Source organism: Apodemus sylvaticus, chromosome 9 (genome assembly GCF_947179515.1).
Source record: "Apodemus sylvaticus chromosome 9, mApoSyl1.1, whole genome shotgun sequence".
NCBI lineage: Eukaryota > Metazoa > Chordata > Mammalia > Rodentia > Muridae > Apodemus > Apodemus sylvaticus.
Window position 1 is genome coordinate 102,293,858 of NC_067480.1, and position 17,904 is coordinate 102,311,761.

General features: G+C 37.4%; 1 protein-coding gene across 1 annotated transcript in view; it reads left to right on the forward strand.

The window, feature by feature from the left end:
- Khdrbs2 (KH RNA binding domain containing, signal transduction associated 2) overlaps nt 1-4,245 on the forward strand; it is a 471,528-nt gene extending 467,283 nt beyond the window's left edge. The window contains exon 9 of the mRNA XM_052192875.1: nt 4,148-4,245. Within this exon, the coding sequence (XP_052048835.1) occupies nt 4,148-4,245 (98 nt within the window). The remainder of the gene's footprint in view (nt 1-4,147) is intronic.
- Nucleotides 4,246-17,904: the final 13,659 nt, after the last annotated feature.

The window sequence follows — 17,904 nt, forward strand, 5'->3', positions numbered from 1 at the left end:
TCAAGCTCTGGCAGAGCCTCTCAGGGAACAGCCATACCAGGCTCTGTCAGCAAGGGCTTCTTGATATCAGCAATGGTGTCTGGGTTTGGTATCTGCAGATGGAATAGATCCACAGGTGGGGTCTCTGGATGGCCTTTCCACCAGTCCCTGTTCCATTATTTGTCCCTGTCTTTCTTCTGATATTCTTTTGTGAGTTTCAGAAATGCAAAGCTTTATGGAGAATGACCAATGCATGAACACATTATCTTAGCCCTCATGATAAAACGTCGCCATGCCATCTGTTTTTGAATTGTTTCGAAATGGATGCGTTATTTTAAATCTACCTCCTAAAACCCAAATATTAAAACATTAGTCTTCCATTTAACTTTAATAACACCAGATTTTTAAAAAGTACTTGCTAGTCCTTGCATTTCATGTTCACCAAGAAGCTAAATGTTTAAAATATCTAGGACATTTTTTTTTGCAACTTTAAAAATCATCTAGATTTTTTCCCCACCATGAGTGCTCCCTAAAGTATCTAGTTTCACTGCAGAAATGCAAGCACATTACAATCTGCATGAGGCTTAATGGGCCTGAATCTGCTGAGCAGAGCCTTTGAGGTGGAGAGAGTGCAGGTCATTTGAGTAATAGTCAGAGCACAGGAAGAGGAACCTGGATGACTTATACTCCAAAGGAAGGAAAATGCTCCTCAAGGGCACAGTCTCTCATGTAACAGGCATGAACCCCAGGCATTCTGGGAAACTCAAGTTAGGAGGTAATATATTACTCACTCTCAGCAATAAAAAAAAAGAACTTTGAAAAGAAATACACATATATCCCCACACAAATCAAGTTGTTAGCAATGTCTATGCTTGTTTTATTCCTCATAAGTGATTTAAAAACTCTTCCATTGTTTAATAACACCGTTGGCTTACTTTCCATTTACGTTCTTTTATTACATTTGCCACTGTACAAAGTTCCTTCCCTGATAGAACTTGAAAGCCACTTTAGAGATAAGTTCAATTAATACAAGATAATTAATGTAGAAAAGTCTTATAGAAAAAATAATCTGAAATAGGTTAAATACGACCTGAGTTCATAATGGATTTCTAGATATGCTCAGAAAACCTTTTCTTCATCTAGATGGCCATTAGAGTTCAGTCTAACTTCAGCGAAATGAGGAAAGTTAGGGGCTCCCCCAACACTACTTTTCTGAATATTTTCCTAGAAGACAAGTTAAGAAGGTGCTAGGATCTGTGACAATTTACACATGTTTTTCTGTGAGTTTTCCTTGACTGTGTCTGTTGCCATAGCATAGGATAGCAGCTGGTGCATAGGAGATTTGCTGCAATTTGTTATTGACAAATAAATATGAATTTACTTCATAATTTATAGATTTATGGTATATGGTATTCTAGTCATTTCAGCGTGGTAGAAATGTACATGTAACCTCTCTGAAAAGTAATTTTGTTATTCATTTATTTTATAACCATAACCCAATCAGTGTTTCTCACATAGCAATCGCCTGGTATGGAACACACCATGTTTCCTCTGTTATTTTCAAAGAGACAGGGATGTCTTAAAGCTTTGCTGTAAGGATTGGTTTTTAAGAGACATCTTGTAACAACATGATGGGACTGAAAACAATCGGCTATGAATCCAAATCATGTACTAAATTTGAAGATATTTTTAAGACTGTAGTGTCTAGTAAATAAAGTCCCAAAGGAGCAGCTAAATTCCAAATGCACTTCTAAATTGTATTCCTCTGTCATTCTCCAAACCTCCACCTCCAGGGACCTTATGCTTCTTCCTCTCACTCTTGCTTCTGTTCTGAGCCCCCAGAAAGTTCCATACTTGCCTGAGCTTAGGATGACTTCGGACGATCCCTTCTGTCTTTGGTAGTTGCATTAAAAATATAGGATTGCAAGTATTATAGATGAGGGGTGAGGGACACACCATGGCAAGTTTAAAGACACAGGCAGTGGTGACAACAGGAAACACTGACTCAGTGATTACTCTCTCGAGGTCGGTGTACTGCCCATGTCTACACTGTAGCTGATTGCCAGGAGTGGCAAATGTGACAACTACATAAAGCATGGCCATCATGATAAAGATATTGAGGAAGGAAACTGGACACAAAACGAATAATGATTTTCCAAACCGTGATCTACAGCTGTTAATTCAGAGTATGTATGAAGCAGAAGCAAGGCCCTGATTAAGACACATAAACCCCTGATTTCCTCTATTAGTGATACAGTCACAAACTTGGCGTTTGCTGAGTAGGAATTCGTTTTTGATGTTTCAAAAACTTCAGAAACTTCAGAAACTTCAGGGTTTCAGTTATCCTAAGCAAGTAACATTAGTCGTTTTCCAAGCTTGACGCAGAGAGGAAAAGCATTGTATTAATTCAAACATCGATACAAATGAATACGTTTTGTGAAACATGATGAAATATTTAAAGATAATGCATTGCATGCAAAGTCATCAAATACTTAAAACTACCACCAGTGACATGCGTCCTCCAACAAAGCTGCATCTCCTATGCCTTCTCAAACAGAACCACTCCCTGTCAATCAAGGATTCAAATGTCTGAGATTGGAGGGACATCTCATTCAAACCACCACTGTCTTAAATAATGAATAATACAGAGTATTTCAATCATGAATATCGTTCGTCATAATGACGTTGTCTCAGAAACATTTGTATACTTAAATGCAGTCTTTTCCTAATATTGACATGTGTTTGTTTTTAGTAAGTTGAAGGTTATCTTGTACTGAAATTTAAATCTTAATATCCTATTTTAGAAACCTTTTAAAACCTTTTACAAGAAGCACCACAGGGCAGAGGGCTACATCAATTGCGCTTAGTGGAGATTCCCCAGTAGATATTTTCATTGATTCTATGTATGTCTATAATTTTATTAATGTGTCCTTCTTACTGGGAGTTGCCTTTTCATGCCTGCTGTCTGCCCATGAGTGCGTACGTTCTGAGTAACTGGCCCAGATAAGCTTGTTTCTGGAGTCATATGGTTTGTCACCATGAATCTACCTGTAAGCTATGAAGAGGAAGAATCAGTTCCTTTTCTGGGAACACAGAATTTACATACAGTCTCTGTTTCACACACCTCTCAAATACTTGGCTGGCTTTTGATTTCTGGGTTCTTCTTTGGAAGGATTGGCTAAGTTTTAAAACACTAAGGGGCTTCCCTAGCTTTTTTTTTTTCGATATATTTTTTATTTACATTTCAAATGATTTCCCCTTTTCTGGTTCCCCACTCCCCGAAAGTCACATAAGCCTCCTTCCCTCCCTCTGTTCTCCCACCCATTCCTTCCCACTTCCCTGTTCTGGTTTTGTCTTATACTGCTACACTGGGTCTTTCCAGAACTAGGGGCCTTCTTGTACCTCATTTGAAGTGTGGATTATGTTTTACATATTCCAGTTTTCCAAGCTAATATCCACTTATTAGTGAGTGCATACCATGATTGATCTTTTGAGACTGGGTTACCTCACTTAGTATGATGTTCTCCAGCTCCATCCATTTGCCTAAGAATTTCCCTAGCTTTTTAAGGGCCATCTTATTTTCCGAATAGCCTTTGGGAAAGGGTTTTGAGAAGTCTTTCTGTACATACTTCCATACTTCAACTTCTTCTGCTCTCTGCCCTCATTTTGTCATCTGAAGTTTATCGTAGATTTTAACTGAGAGGCCCTGAAAAGGTACGACACAGAGATCCTGCTTCACAGAGCATTTCAGTTCATTAGTTTATGGGACAGAGAATAGACATTTTGTTTTGTTCTGTTTTACTCGGAGTCTTCTTTGATTCTCACGATAATCAAGGGGTGAGAACCACTGGTTTACTATGTGCACTTTGCTTTAGAAGTTTGCATTGAAAGATTAAATGACAAGATTATGTTTAAATACTTCTTGCAATGTAGTAGCTTGGAAATAGAGTGCATAGCAAGCGGTGCATTTATCTTAGTAGTTTGACTGTTTAATTCAAATAGCTATCACAGCTAGCTTGCATAGTCTCACCTTCTGAAACAGTACTAGGCTTTAGCTTTCGTCATTGAAGTCATTCTTTTTTGTTAGTGAACCACTGTTTCTTGAATGACTTTCTTCACCTGAAATCGTGAAGTCATGTGTCTGTTACTATCTTTCTCTTACCCATAGCACCAGAAGAATGGGCCACAACTCGCTCCAGCCTGAAGGCACCACCACCAAGGTCAGCCAGAGGGGGATACAGGGAACACCCCTATGGTAGATATTGAAGGTCCTCTTCACCTGTGACCTCCTCAAAGACAATTCATAGCCTGTGCTCTCCACTTAAACAGCAACAAGACAAGTAATAGTCCTTTTTTTGTTTGTTTGTTTTTTCTATTCTAGGGATAGCTGCTCATAATTGCTCCCACTATTTCTTGTATTCCCTTATACTGTTAACGTGACATGGACATTAGTATTATTTTACAAAACAGACTGAAAAAGAGACTGGCAAGCGTACTTTATAAACCGTTCTGTAGGTTGATATTCTCTTGATTGTTTTTTTTTAATCGTTGTGTGTAAACCCCTCTTCTCTTTTCTTTTTAATTTCCTTTTCTGTTTTCTTTTGTAAGAAAGAGCATGAATTTGTTAGATTTTTGAGTCTCAACCAACTAGCAGAACCTTTGTTTAGGGTTGTTAAAAAACTGTAATATGATTTTGAACTAGCTGATAATAAAGTTGTAGATAAGATGTTTTAACCTGTCTTTTAATATATGTTAGTCAGATGGAGATGTTCAATATTAAGTTGTAAATTTAATTTTTAAATGCTGTTTTAATGGGGTTGAAAATAAGCAGCTACTGTATGTATGTAGCTAACTGAATTTGTTCAGTGTTTTAACCTGTATTTGTTAAAAAAAGAAAAAAGAAAAAAACACACATGGAGTACCATGTGTAAGCTTCCCTAAATAGGAACCACAAGTTGTCAAATATGTTTGCCATAATTTGTCAATAAAGCTGAAGGCTTTTGTAAAAACTAAATTTGGAATTACTTGTTTTCTAACTTTAAATGCCTGCTTTATTTCTTTTTCAAGAGATGCCTAAAATGTTTTCTATTTAAAAATTACAAAAATGAACCCAAGCCTGTTTTAAGATATCTGTGTAATACTTAAAAAATGTATCAATAACTTATGGTTGTTAAATAATTTAAAAGTTAACAAACTAAACTGTGACATGAATCATGGTTAGTAAACACTAATGTATAACATGTTAATGGAAGAAATGGATTTAGAATAATAAATGGATTTTAAACTATCCTCTAAGCTTTATCTTGCTAAACAGAAATTCTGATTGACTTGTTTGCACTAGCATGTCTCTCGTGAGAAAGAGTAATGGAGTATAAAGAGGTAAGATTACCACTTACCACTGTCTAAATGCCTAGTTCTTCAACCTTTGAGTTTCCCCGCACATTTAAATATCCCATCCAACATGTAAGCGTTGCGTAGACTCACGTTATTGTTTTCACTCGAAGGAGTGCGTGGACTTCATTCGCGTAGTTTATAACAGTTTGTTTGACCAAGAAATCATCAGTGTCAATGGCTAGATGTTGCTACTCAACCTCAAAACACTTTATTTGTAATTTTCAGTGCTAAATATCACCGCCCTTGAAGGCAGTTTAGAGGGCTGATATTTCTTTTGAGACTATCAGACTTGATGGCTGATGATTATTAAGGAAATATGTCGCAGGACTCACAGGATGACTAAACGTTAAACAGGTAACACTAATAGTAACTCTGTAAGTTTGCCTATGCAGCAGTAATGTTAAATCTTCTCAGTTATTAAGTTCCTGATAGTTAAAAAAGTAAACCTACAAAAATATATATATATAAAAAATAGGTCTACAGGCTTTTAAAACAACTAATTAAAATTAACTAGAGGCAGCAAAAATGATTTTACAATCTATAACCCTCAAGGTAATAAACAGAACTAAAATTAGCAATAACAGTAATGCAACTCTTGCTAACATCAAACGTTAAGCTAAATTTTGATGGAGAGAAAGAGAGCAAAAAACTTGATAGCAGGGATAGATACCAAAACCATTACTCTTTTGAACATAGTTTTTTTTGTTTATGGTGGCTTTTTGTCAATGTGGTTGGTTTACTTTTTTTGCTGCTTCTCACTAAGCGGAGGCATTTTGCTGTTTAGTTTCTGCAGCTGGAGTTGCATGCTAATAGTTTTACGAAGTGTGTGTTTGTCCTCGATTAAAATTGTACACATTCACCTCTTAAACAATGCTGCTCAGTTATGCTTCCATTTTCTATTCTTTCTTACTATTCCAGGTCCGCACAATGAGCTCATAAATGGTAGCAGAGATGTTGGACTAAAAGGGATACAGGTAGGCTGAGTTCTGTCATATCTGACATAATCTTTACCAAAGTATGGAACAACGGGAAGCAGTCGTAGCAGAGTAAAACTCTAAATGCCGGTTTGGGGGGATACTGAAAACATCTACAGGGAAACCAGCCAAAAGCAGCATGGAGCCATTTTTAATTTCTAAGCGTGTCTTAGTGTATGATAGTTTCTCCAAATTAAAATTGTTCAAATTGCTACAGAACACTCTCTGGGATTCAGACACAGATCCTTTGTAGCCTCAAATGTTCAGAGTTACAGAGGGGAAAAAAAACAGAAGTTAATTACAATTAACACCGTGAATATTTTTATAAAGCAAATGGTGGCAGCCGAGGTTCAGGTTCCCTGCTTCTTTCAACAGGATGGACAGCAGGATGTGACAATGCAATGAAAGAAGCCTGGCCATTGAGTGTAACTCTTTGATATGACAGCTCTAATTTATGTTCATTATAATAACCTGGCTGTCCTTGGGGACATAGGAGCTAGTCTGGCTCCCATGTATTCTATACAAAGCTCACATAAGTTTGGAAACTCATATATGTTTATGGAAGTTATATAAATTATGTGCAAGTTTATATAAGGTATAAACTCAGAACCTCCCCCATGGCATTAGGACTCACCCACTGTCCCGTGGAAGAAGTTGTGAAATGTTCCCTTGGCTTATTAGAGGGAGAAAGGGCAAGGCTTCTTTGGGAAGCCTTAGACACCTGCCAGCCTTCTGCAGAAAGGCAGGACCAGTGCTGACCAGGATGAAGAAATGTCTGTGGACACAACCAAATGAGAAAAGAGAGAAAAGTTAGGTCTGACACCCATATGACTTAAACTCAAACCACGGAAGAAAAAGAAGGAAAATAATCCCTTGAATTATACAGGAACTCATGACATAAAATCCCTAAAATCCATAGTCTAGATCGGCTAAGATTATTTTTTCCTACCTGGAAGAAATGACAGTGTAGTATGAAATTAAACTTGAAAATATGAAAACACACACACATATATAAATGTATATACAAATGTGTACACATACATGTGTATATAGATATGCATATTTTATACATATATTTATATATAAACATGTAAGTTATACATATGATATATATCAGATATGCTTACTTGATAATTTATCAAGTCTTCAAATAATTGGAAATAAATACAGTGTGATTCTTTGGAGATGGAGTGTGGAAAATTCTACCAGTTTAGAATGACAATCCTTCACCCAGTGTTTTTAACAGGATGTTTCTCCCATGAGCAGTAGCAAGCTATGCTGGGTTCTACTGCCAGCATCCTATCTACTGTCAAGAACTCAAGTCAATTCTGGCTCCTAAATATGCTGAACATTCTTATGTCTGACGCCATCTCACACAAGTGATAAAATTCGCATGGCACAGTCTGAATCAATCCTTGTGCATTCTATTTACATACATTCTGAAGATCTGCTTGAACTTCTTGTGGATTTCTTCAGACAATGAGTTTTCCAGTGGCACACTGATAATCCCATGACAAGTGAGAACTCACTAAAACACCAAATCTGAGTTCTTAACAAAGTATTTTAAATAAAAACAACATTAGTAATTAAGAAAGTTTTGTGCCTACTAATATTTGCCAAACAAAGTCTTACAGTATACAAGCTTGGCTTAAATAGAATCAATTTGCTGGCATTTGAGAACCTTGCCAGTAATTTCAAGTCTTTCTTTTAATATTTAGGTAGTATTCACCTTCTGTTTGTTAATGGAGCCAAAGCCATTCAGCTTGATAACAAATGAATTGCTAACCACTTTTAAATTATGTTTACATTAAGTCACATATAATTTTTTTAATTCAATGAAAGTAATCAATGTTGCCGAAATACATTTTTAAAATGCTGTCTTTATTTATTTGGTTGTTCATTTAAAATCACCTGGGCTGGTGATTTCAAAACCACATATGTCCTTGGAAAGACACCCATTACAGCATTCTCTCTTAGTTCATGCAACATAACAACATATTCAAGCTTTGGTTCTGTTTGGTTATAATGGGGATATGCTGGTGTCCTGGCCTGGATCTCCAGCCTTCAGAGAATAACCATTTCAAACGGGGAGTCTGTGAAAGCAGGAACTCCTTTTATTGTATCAGTCTCTTGTTTATATAGGGTTGAGGGAGGAGGTGGGGATTTCTCGTGGGGTGACATGGCATAGGAGGTGGGGAAGGGTGACGAAGGGTATGGGGTGACTGACAGGGCCAATAAAGTTATTCCACATCAGCAGTAGCTAGGCAAATGCAGGCTGAGGCTCCCTCACTAGGCCTCGGTATCTGGCCGAATAAGGCCCAACAGGAATACAGTGTACTCGTAAGAAATTTGAGTGGGCAAAATATTTCTAATTCCGATGAGATGACACCTGTCGCTAAAAGTGTTGTTTGCCACTCCTGCTGGCTCTTTGGGAAGGCTTACTTCTTATTATAGAAATACTTAAGCAAATGTGTGGCAACATGTAATTATGTGGCAATTTAAAAATTAATTACACATAGATTATAACTGGTATAAAGGTAGAACACTAATTATACTAAGAATAAGCAAGATGCAAACTTTTTGTCTTGGATACACATGTCAAACACAGAACCAGAAATTTTACATAAACACTAATATTAAACACCTATTATTTTTACAAAAAACTATGGAACAAAGAAAGTAGCCCCATATTATAGAGAAGACATTAACTTCATGCTGCTAATTAGAAACAATTAGGAAATATGGGAAAAAAAGCTTTCTGTCCCACAAGATTTATTTTTACCTTTCTGTTTAAGAATTTTTTTTGGTGTTTATTTATTTATTTATTGGAAAATGTGACTTTGGCTTCAGCCAAAGTTTAATGCTACGTGAGAACAGGCTGTAAGTTTATCTTCTCTGCTTTCTTTTTTTTTTTTTTTAATATTTTTATTTTCTATATTCTTTGTTTACAGTCCAAATGAGTTGGAATGTTTGAGAATTTATATTATTAACAATTATATGGAAAGGGACAGGAGAGATAGCTCAACAGTTAAGAACATTTGCTGCTCTTACAGAGGATCTGAGTTTGGATTCAGGTGCCCAACCTGGGAGCAGGGTTTGCACAACTTCTGCTAACTCCACCTCCAAGGGATCTGATGCCCTTTTATGGGCCCTGTGGATGGTTGTGCATCTGAGGTATTCGCTTGTGCATGTGCACGCGCACACACACACACATACACACACACACACACACACATTAAATAATTCCATACAGTAAAATATTCGTATAGTTATAACTTAGAACAAACTTGGGAACCCCAAATTTATCCTAATTTCTATTCTGTAGCAATAAAATGAATACACTTTCAACACACTGGAGTGGTTTTCTTTTACTTTGAAATGCATTTTTACTTTGATATTTTCCCAAACCTATCATTCTTCTAAAATTTCTGACTCCATCCCTGAAAGATGCAGATGAGAGCGTCACATCTTAGTCATCAAGCATGACTGTACCCTTCTGTAGAGCATGTGCTTCCATTTATAGTCTATGTTCCCTTTGACATTATGAGAAAACTCTCACATGATAAATTGAGCACAAAAGTCATTGCAGGGTTTTTGTTCCACAGTCACAGACTGGAACTCCATTAAAGAATTAGAGTCAATTTCAATACAGAAATACTTTTGCGAGCCAAGCAATCATGTGTTATGAGCACAAATGAAGGAAGGAACCAGCCCATCTCAAATACTTTTTCGAAATCCCTGCTGCCAGGGTAATATGTTCCATTTCTCTGATTATTCTGGTGTCCCGATGCATAGCTGAGTTAACAAACAGTGGTGTCATTGGCTGACAGGCACTCATCTTCTTCATCTAGCTTGGAGATTAATCTCCTGGCTCCTTATGCAGAATATATCAATTGGCTCTTGAAATATTGTTTACCGTGAGAGAGAAAAGATCACTATACTCAGTATGCATTTTCCATCTGGGTCTTTTGTACTTGGTAAGGAGAGGAACTGAGAGAGAATGAGACGCCAGATTTATACACACTCTCCAGCTTATGAGGTTTCGGTTTACATTTACACACACATACACACACAGAGGGAAAAGAGAGGAGAGGGGAGGAGAGGAGAGGACATAGTAAGAGACGAGAGAAGCTCAAGTTCTCTTCTTTGAAATAAGGTTCCTTAGATCATTTGCCAACTTTCATTATAGTTTTCTATTTAAATTTATTCTAACCACAACATAAAAATGTAAAGGTTTTACATATTAATAAGGTACCCTATAATGAATCAATATGTGTTACGTTGTGCAATGTTTAAATCAGGTCAAACACATGTGTCTGCTCAAATACCTTGTCTTGGGGTTAAAAACATTAGAAGTCATTTTGCCAGCATTTAGAAATACACAAGAGCTTTGCCATTGACTGTACCCCCCTCTCTCCTGAACAGTAAGACCCAAGCTTCTTGCTCCTAAGTTTAACTTTTAGCAATTCTTAGTTATTTTCCCCAACCCGTTCTTAGCTCAATTCAACTCTCAGCTGCAATGAGGTCAATACTTTTACATTCCACACATAGTTTTCTGTGCCTGTCTTATTTCACTTAATGCATTAATCGCTAATTCTATCCATGTCGTTTCAAATGGCAGGACTTCTTTCCTTTGTGTGGCGGAATAGAACCCTGCTATGCATGTGACTACATGTACTTTACCTGTTCATCAGTTGATGGTCATTTTGGTATTCCCATGTCTTGGCTACAGTGAACATAGGAATGCAGGTATTTACTTATTTTACCCATTTTGTTTCCTTCAGCCCTGCCTACAAGCAGGATTCCTGAACTGCATCATAGTTATCATTCTTGGATTATTTCTTGGAGTTTGGTAATAGCCCATTGGGAATTTAATTTGCATCCTCCTAATGAAATAGTGACTGTGAAACTTGTCACACATCTGACAGATATGTGAACAATGTTTAATATAAGATTTTGTTTATTTTCTAAGTTTTGTGTATGGATGGATGGATATGTGCATGTGGCTACAGGTATGGAAACCTGAGGCATCATATCTCCCTGGAACTGGAGTCAGAGGTGGTTGTGAGCCAGCAGGCCTGGCTGCTAGACATACATCCTGAGTCCTCTCAAAGAGCAGTTGAGTGCTCTCAACTGCTGAACCATCTCTCGGGACTCCAAATGCAGAAAACTGTAAAAACATATATATCTACCTTCTAAGAAACTTCTCTTAGATTCTTTAATCATTGAAAACCTCAGTATAAATTGACTGAATAATTAGCTATTAATTATTTTTCTAATTTTTTTGTTCCTAGTGACTACTAAAAAATCATTGTCTCTGAACAGATTTAACAGTGAATGGGTAATTTTTAGCAGGGCTCTATTTTTTTTTTATGTTGCTTTCAATTATTCAGTCTAAAAAAAACCATGAAACAAAGCTGATGGCTAACATAAAACCTAAGTGTCCACTACTAGTTCTTAGAGATAGACTTTGTATTTTTATCTTTTTTACCTGTATTACTTTTTTCCATTCCTCAGATGTTATTTCTTTTAAATAACTTACTAGTAGATAAATACAGTTAACATCCCAAAGGGGTCGATTTCCTGTTTCTATTTGTTTGCAGCAGTTCACATTATAAAGAAAAGTTTATTCTCAAATTCCTGCTCAACACAGGCCGGTCGCCTCACATATGCTTGGAGTACTGGTTTGCACTACCATGACTGGTTTAAATGCACAGGACTGGAATTTTTAGACATGAGCTGACTTTCAGTTTGGAGAGAAAAAGTAATCTAAAACCCAGGGTGCTGAGGTTAGTGTGTATGTAAGGATGAAAGCTCCACCAACTGTCTGGGGAACAAGAAATGAACTGGAGGGTGAACAAAATTATTTTAACTTTCTAGCTGCATTTTTGTCATAGGTAAAATTGTCATAACAGTTCATCCTGTTATGAGGTGAAGTAAAATGATAAAGTTACACCATTTCCTCCCAAATTTAGTTACTAGGCTCCCAAATTGGTTCTTACTCCTTGCAATAAATTCTAAATGTAGAACATCTTCATACTGCGTTCAGTATATATAAGCAGGCAAATAAAAATTCATTTTATAAGAAAGGATTAGAGTGCAAATATATTTAATATACTACTTTAAAATTATAATTTTAATAATATTAATATTCATCTAGTATTGCCACAGACTGACCCAGCCGGGGGAGTCACGACCAAGGGAAAATCTGGGCTTTGGTATTCAGGAAGGCACAGGTGTGACGAGATGACAGACAGACACACCAGAGAGTGGTTTGAATCTGCTGCAACTTTACTTTTTAGTCAGGCATATTTATAATACATTGAGGAACAGATCGAGGTTGGCACACCTCCAGAAACACTCAAACAATTGCTAAACAAGGTACATTTCCATCTTAATTAGAACAGCAAGTAGACATGAGATGATGTCCACAGGAACTCTTACTCTGTGAACCGTGATCAAAAGCAAACTATGATCATGAACCTCAGACATAAAGTGTTCGATTCTAACTTTAAAGCTGTGTTAATAAAGAAAGAATACTAAAGGCAGTAAGAGAAAAAGGCCAAGTAACATATAAAGGAAGACCTATCAGAATCACAGCAGACTTTTCACCTGAGACTATGAAGGCTAGAAGGTCCTGGGCAGATCTCATGCAGACTCTAAGAGAACACAAATGCCAACCAAAACTACTATATCCAGCAAAACTCTCAATCACCATAGATGGAGAAACTAAGATATTTCACGACAAAACCAAGTTCACCCAATATCTATCCACAAACCCAGCCCTAAAAAGGATAATAGGAGGACAACACCAATACAAGGAGGGAAACTCCACCCTGAAAAAAGCAAGATAGTAACCTTTCATCAAACCCAAATAAGTTAAGCAATCAAATTTAAAAAATAACGTCAAAAATGATAGGAAGTAACAATCACTATTCCTTAATATCTCTTAACATCAATGGACTCAATGCCCCAATAAAAAGACACAGACTAACTGACTGGATACGTAAACAGGACCCTACATTTTGCTGCTTACAGGAAACACACCTAAGGGTCAAAGACAAACACTACCTTAGAGTAAAAGGCTGGAAGACAATTTTACAAGCAAATGGTCTCAGGAAACAAGCTGGAGTAGCCATTTTAATATCAGATAAAATTGACTTTCAACCCAAAGTCATCAAAAGAGACTCTGAGGGACACTTCTTGCTGGTCAAAGGAAAAATACAACAAGAAGAACTCTCAATCCTGAACATCTATGCTCCAAATGCAAGGGCACCCTCTTTCATAAAAGAAACTTTATTAAAACTCAAAGCACACATTGCACCGAACACAATAATTGTTGGTGACTTCAACACTGCACTTTCCTCAATGGACCGATCAGGAAAACAGAAACTAAACAAGGACACAATGAAACTAATTGAAGCTTTGGACCAATTAGATTTAACTGATATATATAGAACATTCTATCCTAAAACAAAAGAATATACCTTTTTTTCAGCACCTCATGGTACCTTCTCCAAAATCGACCATATAATTGGTCACAAGACAGACCTCAACAAATATAAAAAGATAGAACTAATCCCATGCCTCCTATCTGATCACTATGGAATAAAAGTGGTCTTCAATAGCAACAGAAACAACAGAAAACCCACAAACACGTGGAGATTGAACAATACTCTACTCAATGACACCTTGGTCAAGGAAGAAATAAAGAAAGAAATTAAAGACTTTTTAGAACACAATGAAAATGAAAACACAACATACCCAAATCTATGGGACACAATGAAAGCAGTGCTAAGAGGAAAACTCATAGCCCTGAGTGCCTCCAAAAAGAAAATGGAGAGAGCATACATTACCAACTTAATGACACACCTGAAAGCCCTAGAACAAAAAGAAGCTATTTCACCCAGGAGGAGTAGAAGGCAGGAAATCATCAAACTCAGGGCCGAAATCAATCAAGTAGAAACAAAGAGAACCATACAAAAAATCAACAAAACTAGGAGCTGGTTCTTTGAGAAAATCAACAAGATAGATAAACCCTTAGCCAGACTGACCAAAGGGCACAGAGAAAGTATCCAAATTAACAAACTTAGAAATGAAAAGGGAGACATAACAACGGAAACTGAGGAAATCCAAAAAATCATCAGATCCTACTACAAGAGCCTGTACTCAACACAACTGGAGAATCTGGAGGAAATGGACAATTTCCTTGACAGATACCAAATACCAAAATTAAATCAGGACCAACTAGACCATCTAAACAGTCCCATAAAGCCTAAAGAAATAGAAGGAGTCATAGAAAGTCTTCCAACCAAAAAAAGCACAGGACCAGATGGTTTCAGTGCAGAATTCTACCAGACCTTCAAAGAAGAGTTAACACCAATACTCTTCAAACTATTCCACAAAATAGAAACAGAAGGAACACTACCCAATTCCTTCTACGAAGCCACAATTACGCTGATACCAAAGCCACACAAAGATCCAACAAAGAAAGAGAACTTCAGACCAATTTCCCTTATGAACATCGATGCAAAAATACTCAACAAAATTCTTGCCAACCGAATCCAAGAACACATCAAAACGATCATCCACCATGATCAAGTAGGCTTTATCCCGGGAATGCAGGGTTGGTTCAATATACGGAAATCCATCAATACAATCCACTACATAAACAAACTCAAAGAACAAAATCATATGGTCATTTCATTGGATGCTGAAAAAGCATTTGACAAAATTCAGCATCCTTTCATGCTTAAAGTCTTGGAGAGAACAGGAATTCAAGGCCCATACCTAAACATAGTAAAAGCAATATACAGCAAACCGGTAGCCAGCATCAAACTAAACGGAGAGAAACTTGAAGCAATCCCACTGAAATCAGGGACCAGACAAGGCTGCCCCCTTTCTCCTTATCTTTTCAATATTGTACTTGAGGTACTAGCTCGGGCAATTCGACAACATAAGGAGGTCAAAGGGATACAAATTGGAAAGGAGGAAGTCAAACTATCATTATTTGCAGACGACATGATCGTCTACCTAAGTGACCCAAAGAACTCCACTAGAGAGCTCCTACAGCTGATAAACAACTTCAGCAAAGTGGCAGGTTACAAAATCAACTCAAGCAAATCAGTGGCCTTCCTATACTCAAAGGATAAGCAGGCTGAGAAAGAAATTAGGGAAATGACCCCCTTCACAATAGCCACAAACAGTATAAAGTATCTTGGGGTGACTCTTACCAAACATGCGAAAGATCTGTATGGCAAGAACTTCAAGACTCTGAAGAAGGAAATGGAAGAAGACCTCAAAAAATGGGAAAACCTCCCATGCTCATGGATCGGTAGAATCAATATAGTTAAAATGGCCATTTTGCCTAAAGCACTATACAGATTCAATGCAATACCCATCAAAATCCCAACTCAATTCTTCACAGAGTTAGAAAGAGCAATTATCAAATTCATCTGGAACAACAAAAAACCCAGGATAGCTAAAACTATTCTCAGCAACAAAAGAAAATCTGGGGGAATCAGTATCCCTGACCTCAAGCAATACTACAGAGCAATAGTGTTAAAAACTGCATGGTATTGGTACAGTGACAGGCAGGAGGATCATTGGAACAGGATTGAAGATCCAGAAATGAACCCACACACCTATGGCCACTTGATCCTCGACAAAGAGGCTGAAAACATCCAATGGAAAAAAGATAGCCTTTTCAACAAATGGTGCTGGTTCAACTGGAGGTCAGCATGCAGAAGAATGCGAATTGATCCATCCTTGTCTCCTTGTACTAAGCTCAAATCCAAATGGATCAAGGACCTCCACATAAAGCCAGACACTCTGAAGCTAATAGAAAAGAAACTGGGGAAGACCCTTGAGGACATCGGTACAGGGAGAAAGTTTCTGAACAGAACACCAATAGCGTATGCTCTAAGAGCAAGAATTGACAAATGGGACCTCATAAGGTTACAGAGTTTCTGTAAGGCAAAGGACACCGTCAAGAGGACAGATCGGCAACCAACAAATTGGGAAAAGATCTTCACCAATCCTACATCAGATAGAGGGCTAATATCCAATATATATAAAGAACTCAAGAAGTTAGACTCCAGAAAACCGAACAACCCTATTAAAAAATGGGGTACAGAGTTAAACAAAGAATTCACACCTGAAGAACTTCGGATGGCGGAGAAGCATCTTAAAAAATGCTCCACTTCATTAGTCATTAGGGAAATGCAAATCAAAACAACCCTAAGATTTCATCTTACACCAGTCAGAATGGCTAAGATTAAAAATTCAGGAGACAGCAGGTGTTGGAGAGGGTGCGGAGAAAGAGGAACACTCCTCCACTGCTGGTGGGGTTGCAAATTGGTACAACCACTCTGGAAAGCAGTCTGGCGGTTCCTCCGAAAACTGGGCACCTCACTTCCAGAAGATCCTGCTATACCACTCCTGGGCATATACCCAGAGGATTCCCCACCATGTAATAAGGATACATGCTCTACTATGTTCATAGCAGCCCTATTTATAATTGCCAGATGCTGGAAAGAACCCAGGTATCCCTCAACAGAAGAGTGGATACAAAAAATGTGGTATATCTACACAATGGAGTACTATTCAGCCATTAGAAACAATGAATTCATGAAATTCTTAGGCAAATGGATGGAGCTAGAGAACATCATACTAAGTGAGGTAACCCAGACTCAAAAGGTGAATCATGGTATGCACTCACTAATAAGTGGTTGTTAACCTAGAAAACTGGAATACCCAAAACATAATCCACACATCAAATGAGATACAAGAAGAAAGCAGGAGTGGTCCCTGGTTCTGGAAAGACTCAGTGAAACAGTATTTGGCAAAACCAGAACGGGGAACTGGGAAGGGGTGGGAGGGAGGACAGGGGTAGAGAAGGGGGCTTACGGGACTTTCGGGGAGTGGGGGGGGGCTAGAAAAGGGGAAATCATTTGAAATGTAAATAAATTATATCAAATAAAAAAAAAGACAAAAAAAAAAAAAAAAATATTAAAGCTGTGTTAATAATCAACAGGAGAGCTTGGGCCTTCAGACTAATTTGTATGCTTAAAGCCTTCTTCTGTCATCAAAAGTCAAAATGCTTTAAAAATGAACACATATACATTACAAGAGCCTTCTCTACTGCCTTGGACAGCAAACACCAAGGTGGTCTGGCTCAAGCTAATCTATGTCCATAATCTCAAGAAAATTATAGAACCTTCTAACCTTCAATGTTTTTTTATCTATCTATTATCTTTTTATAAGTCCTGTATAAAGCAATAGCTCATCAGTAGTCCTATACTTTTTTATATTGTTTTTCTTCCTGCTACAAACTATTCATCATTACCTTTACTAAGGCTAGTAATAAAGACGGACCCTGTTAAAGCATTCCAAGGCTTTCTTTCACTAAGGTTCAATATGAGTTCATTGAGTTTAGGACTGGAAGCAGTAGGCATAATGGCCACATCCTCTCTTTCACCAGAATACCAAGTTCTACTTTATCAATTAACCAGCTTGTAGGCTGGGATCGAGCTGTATAAAGAATTAAGAATAGGAA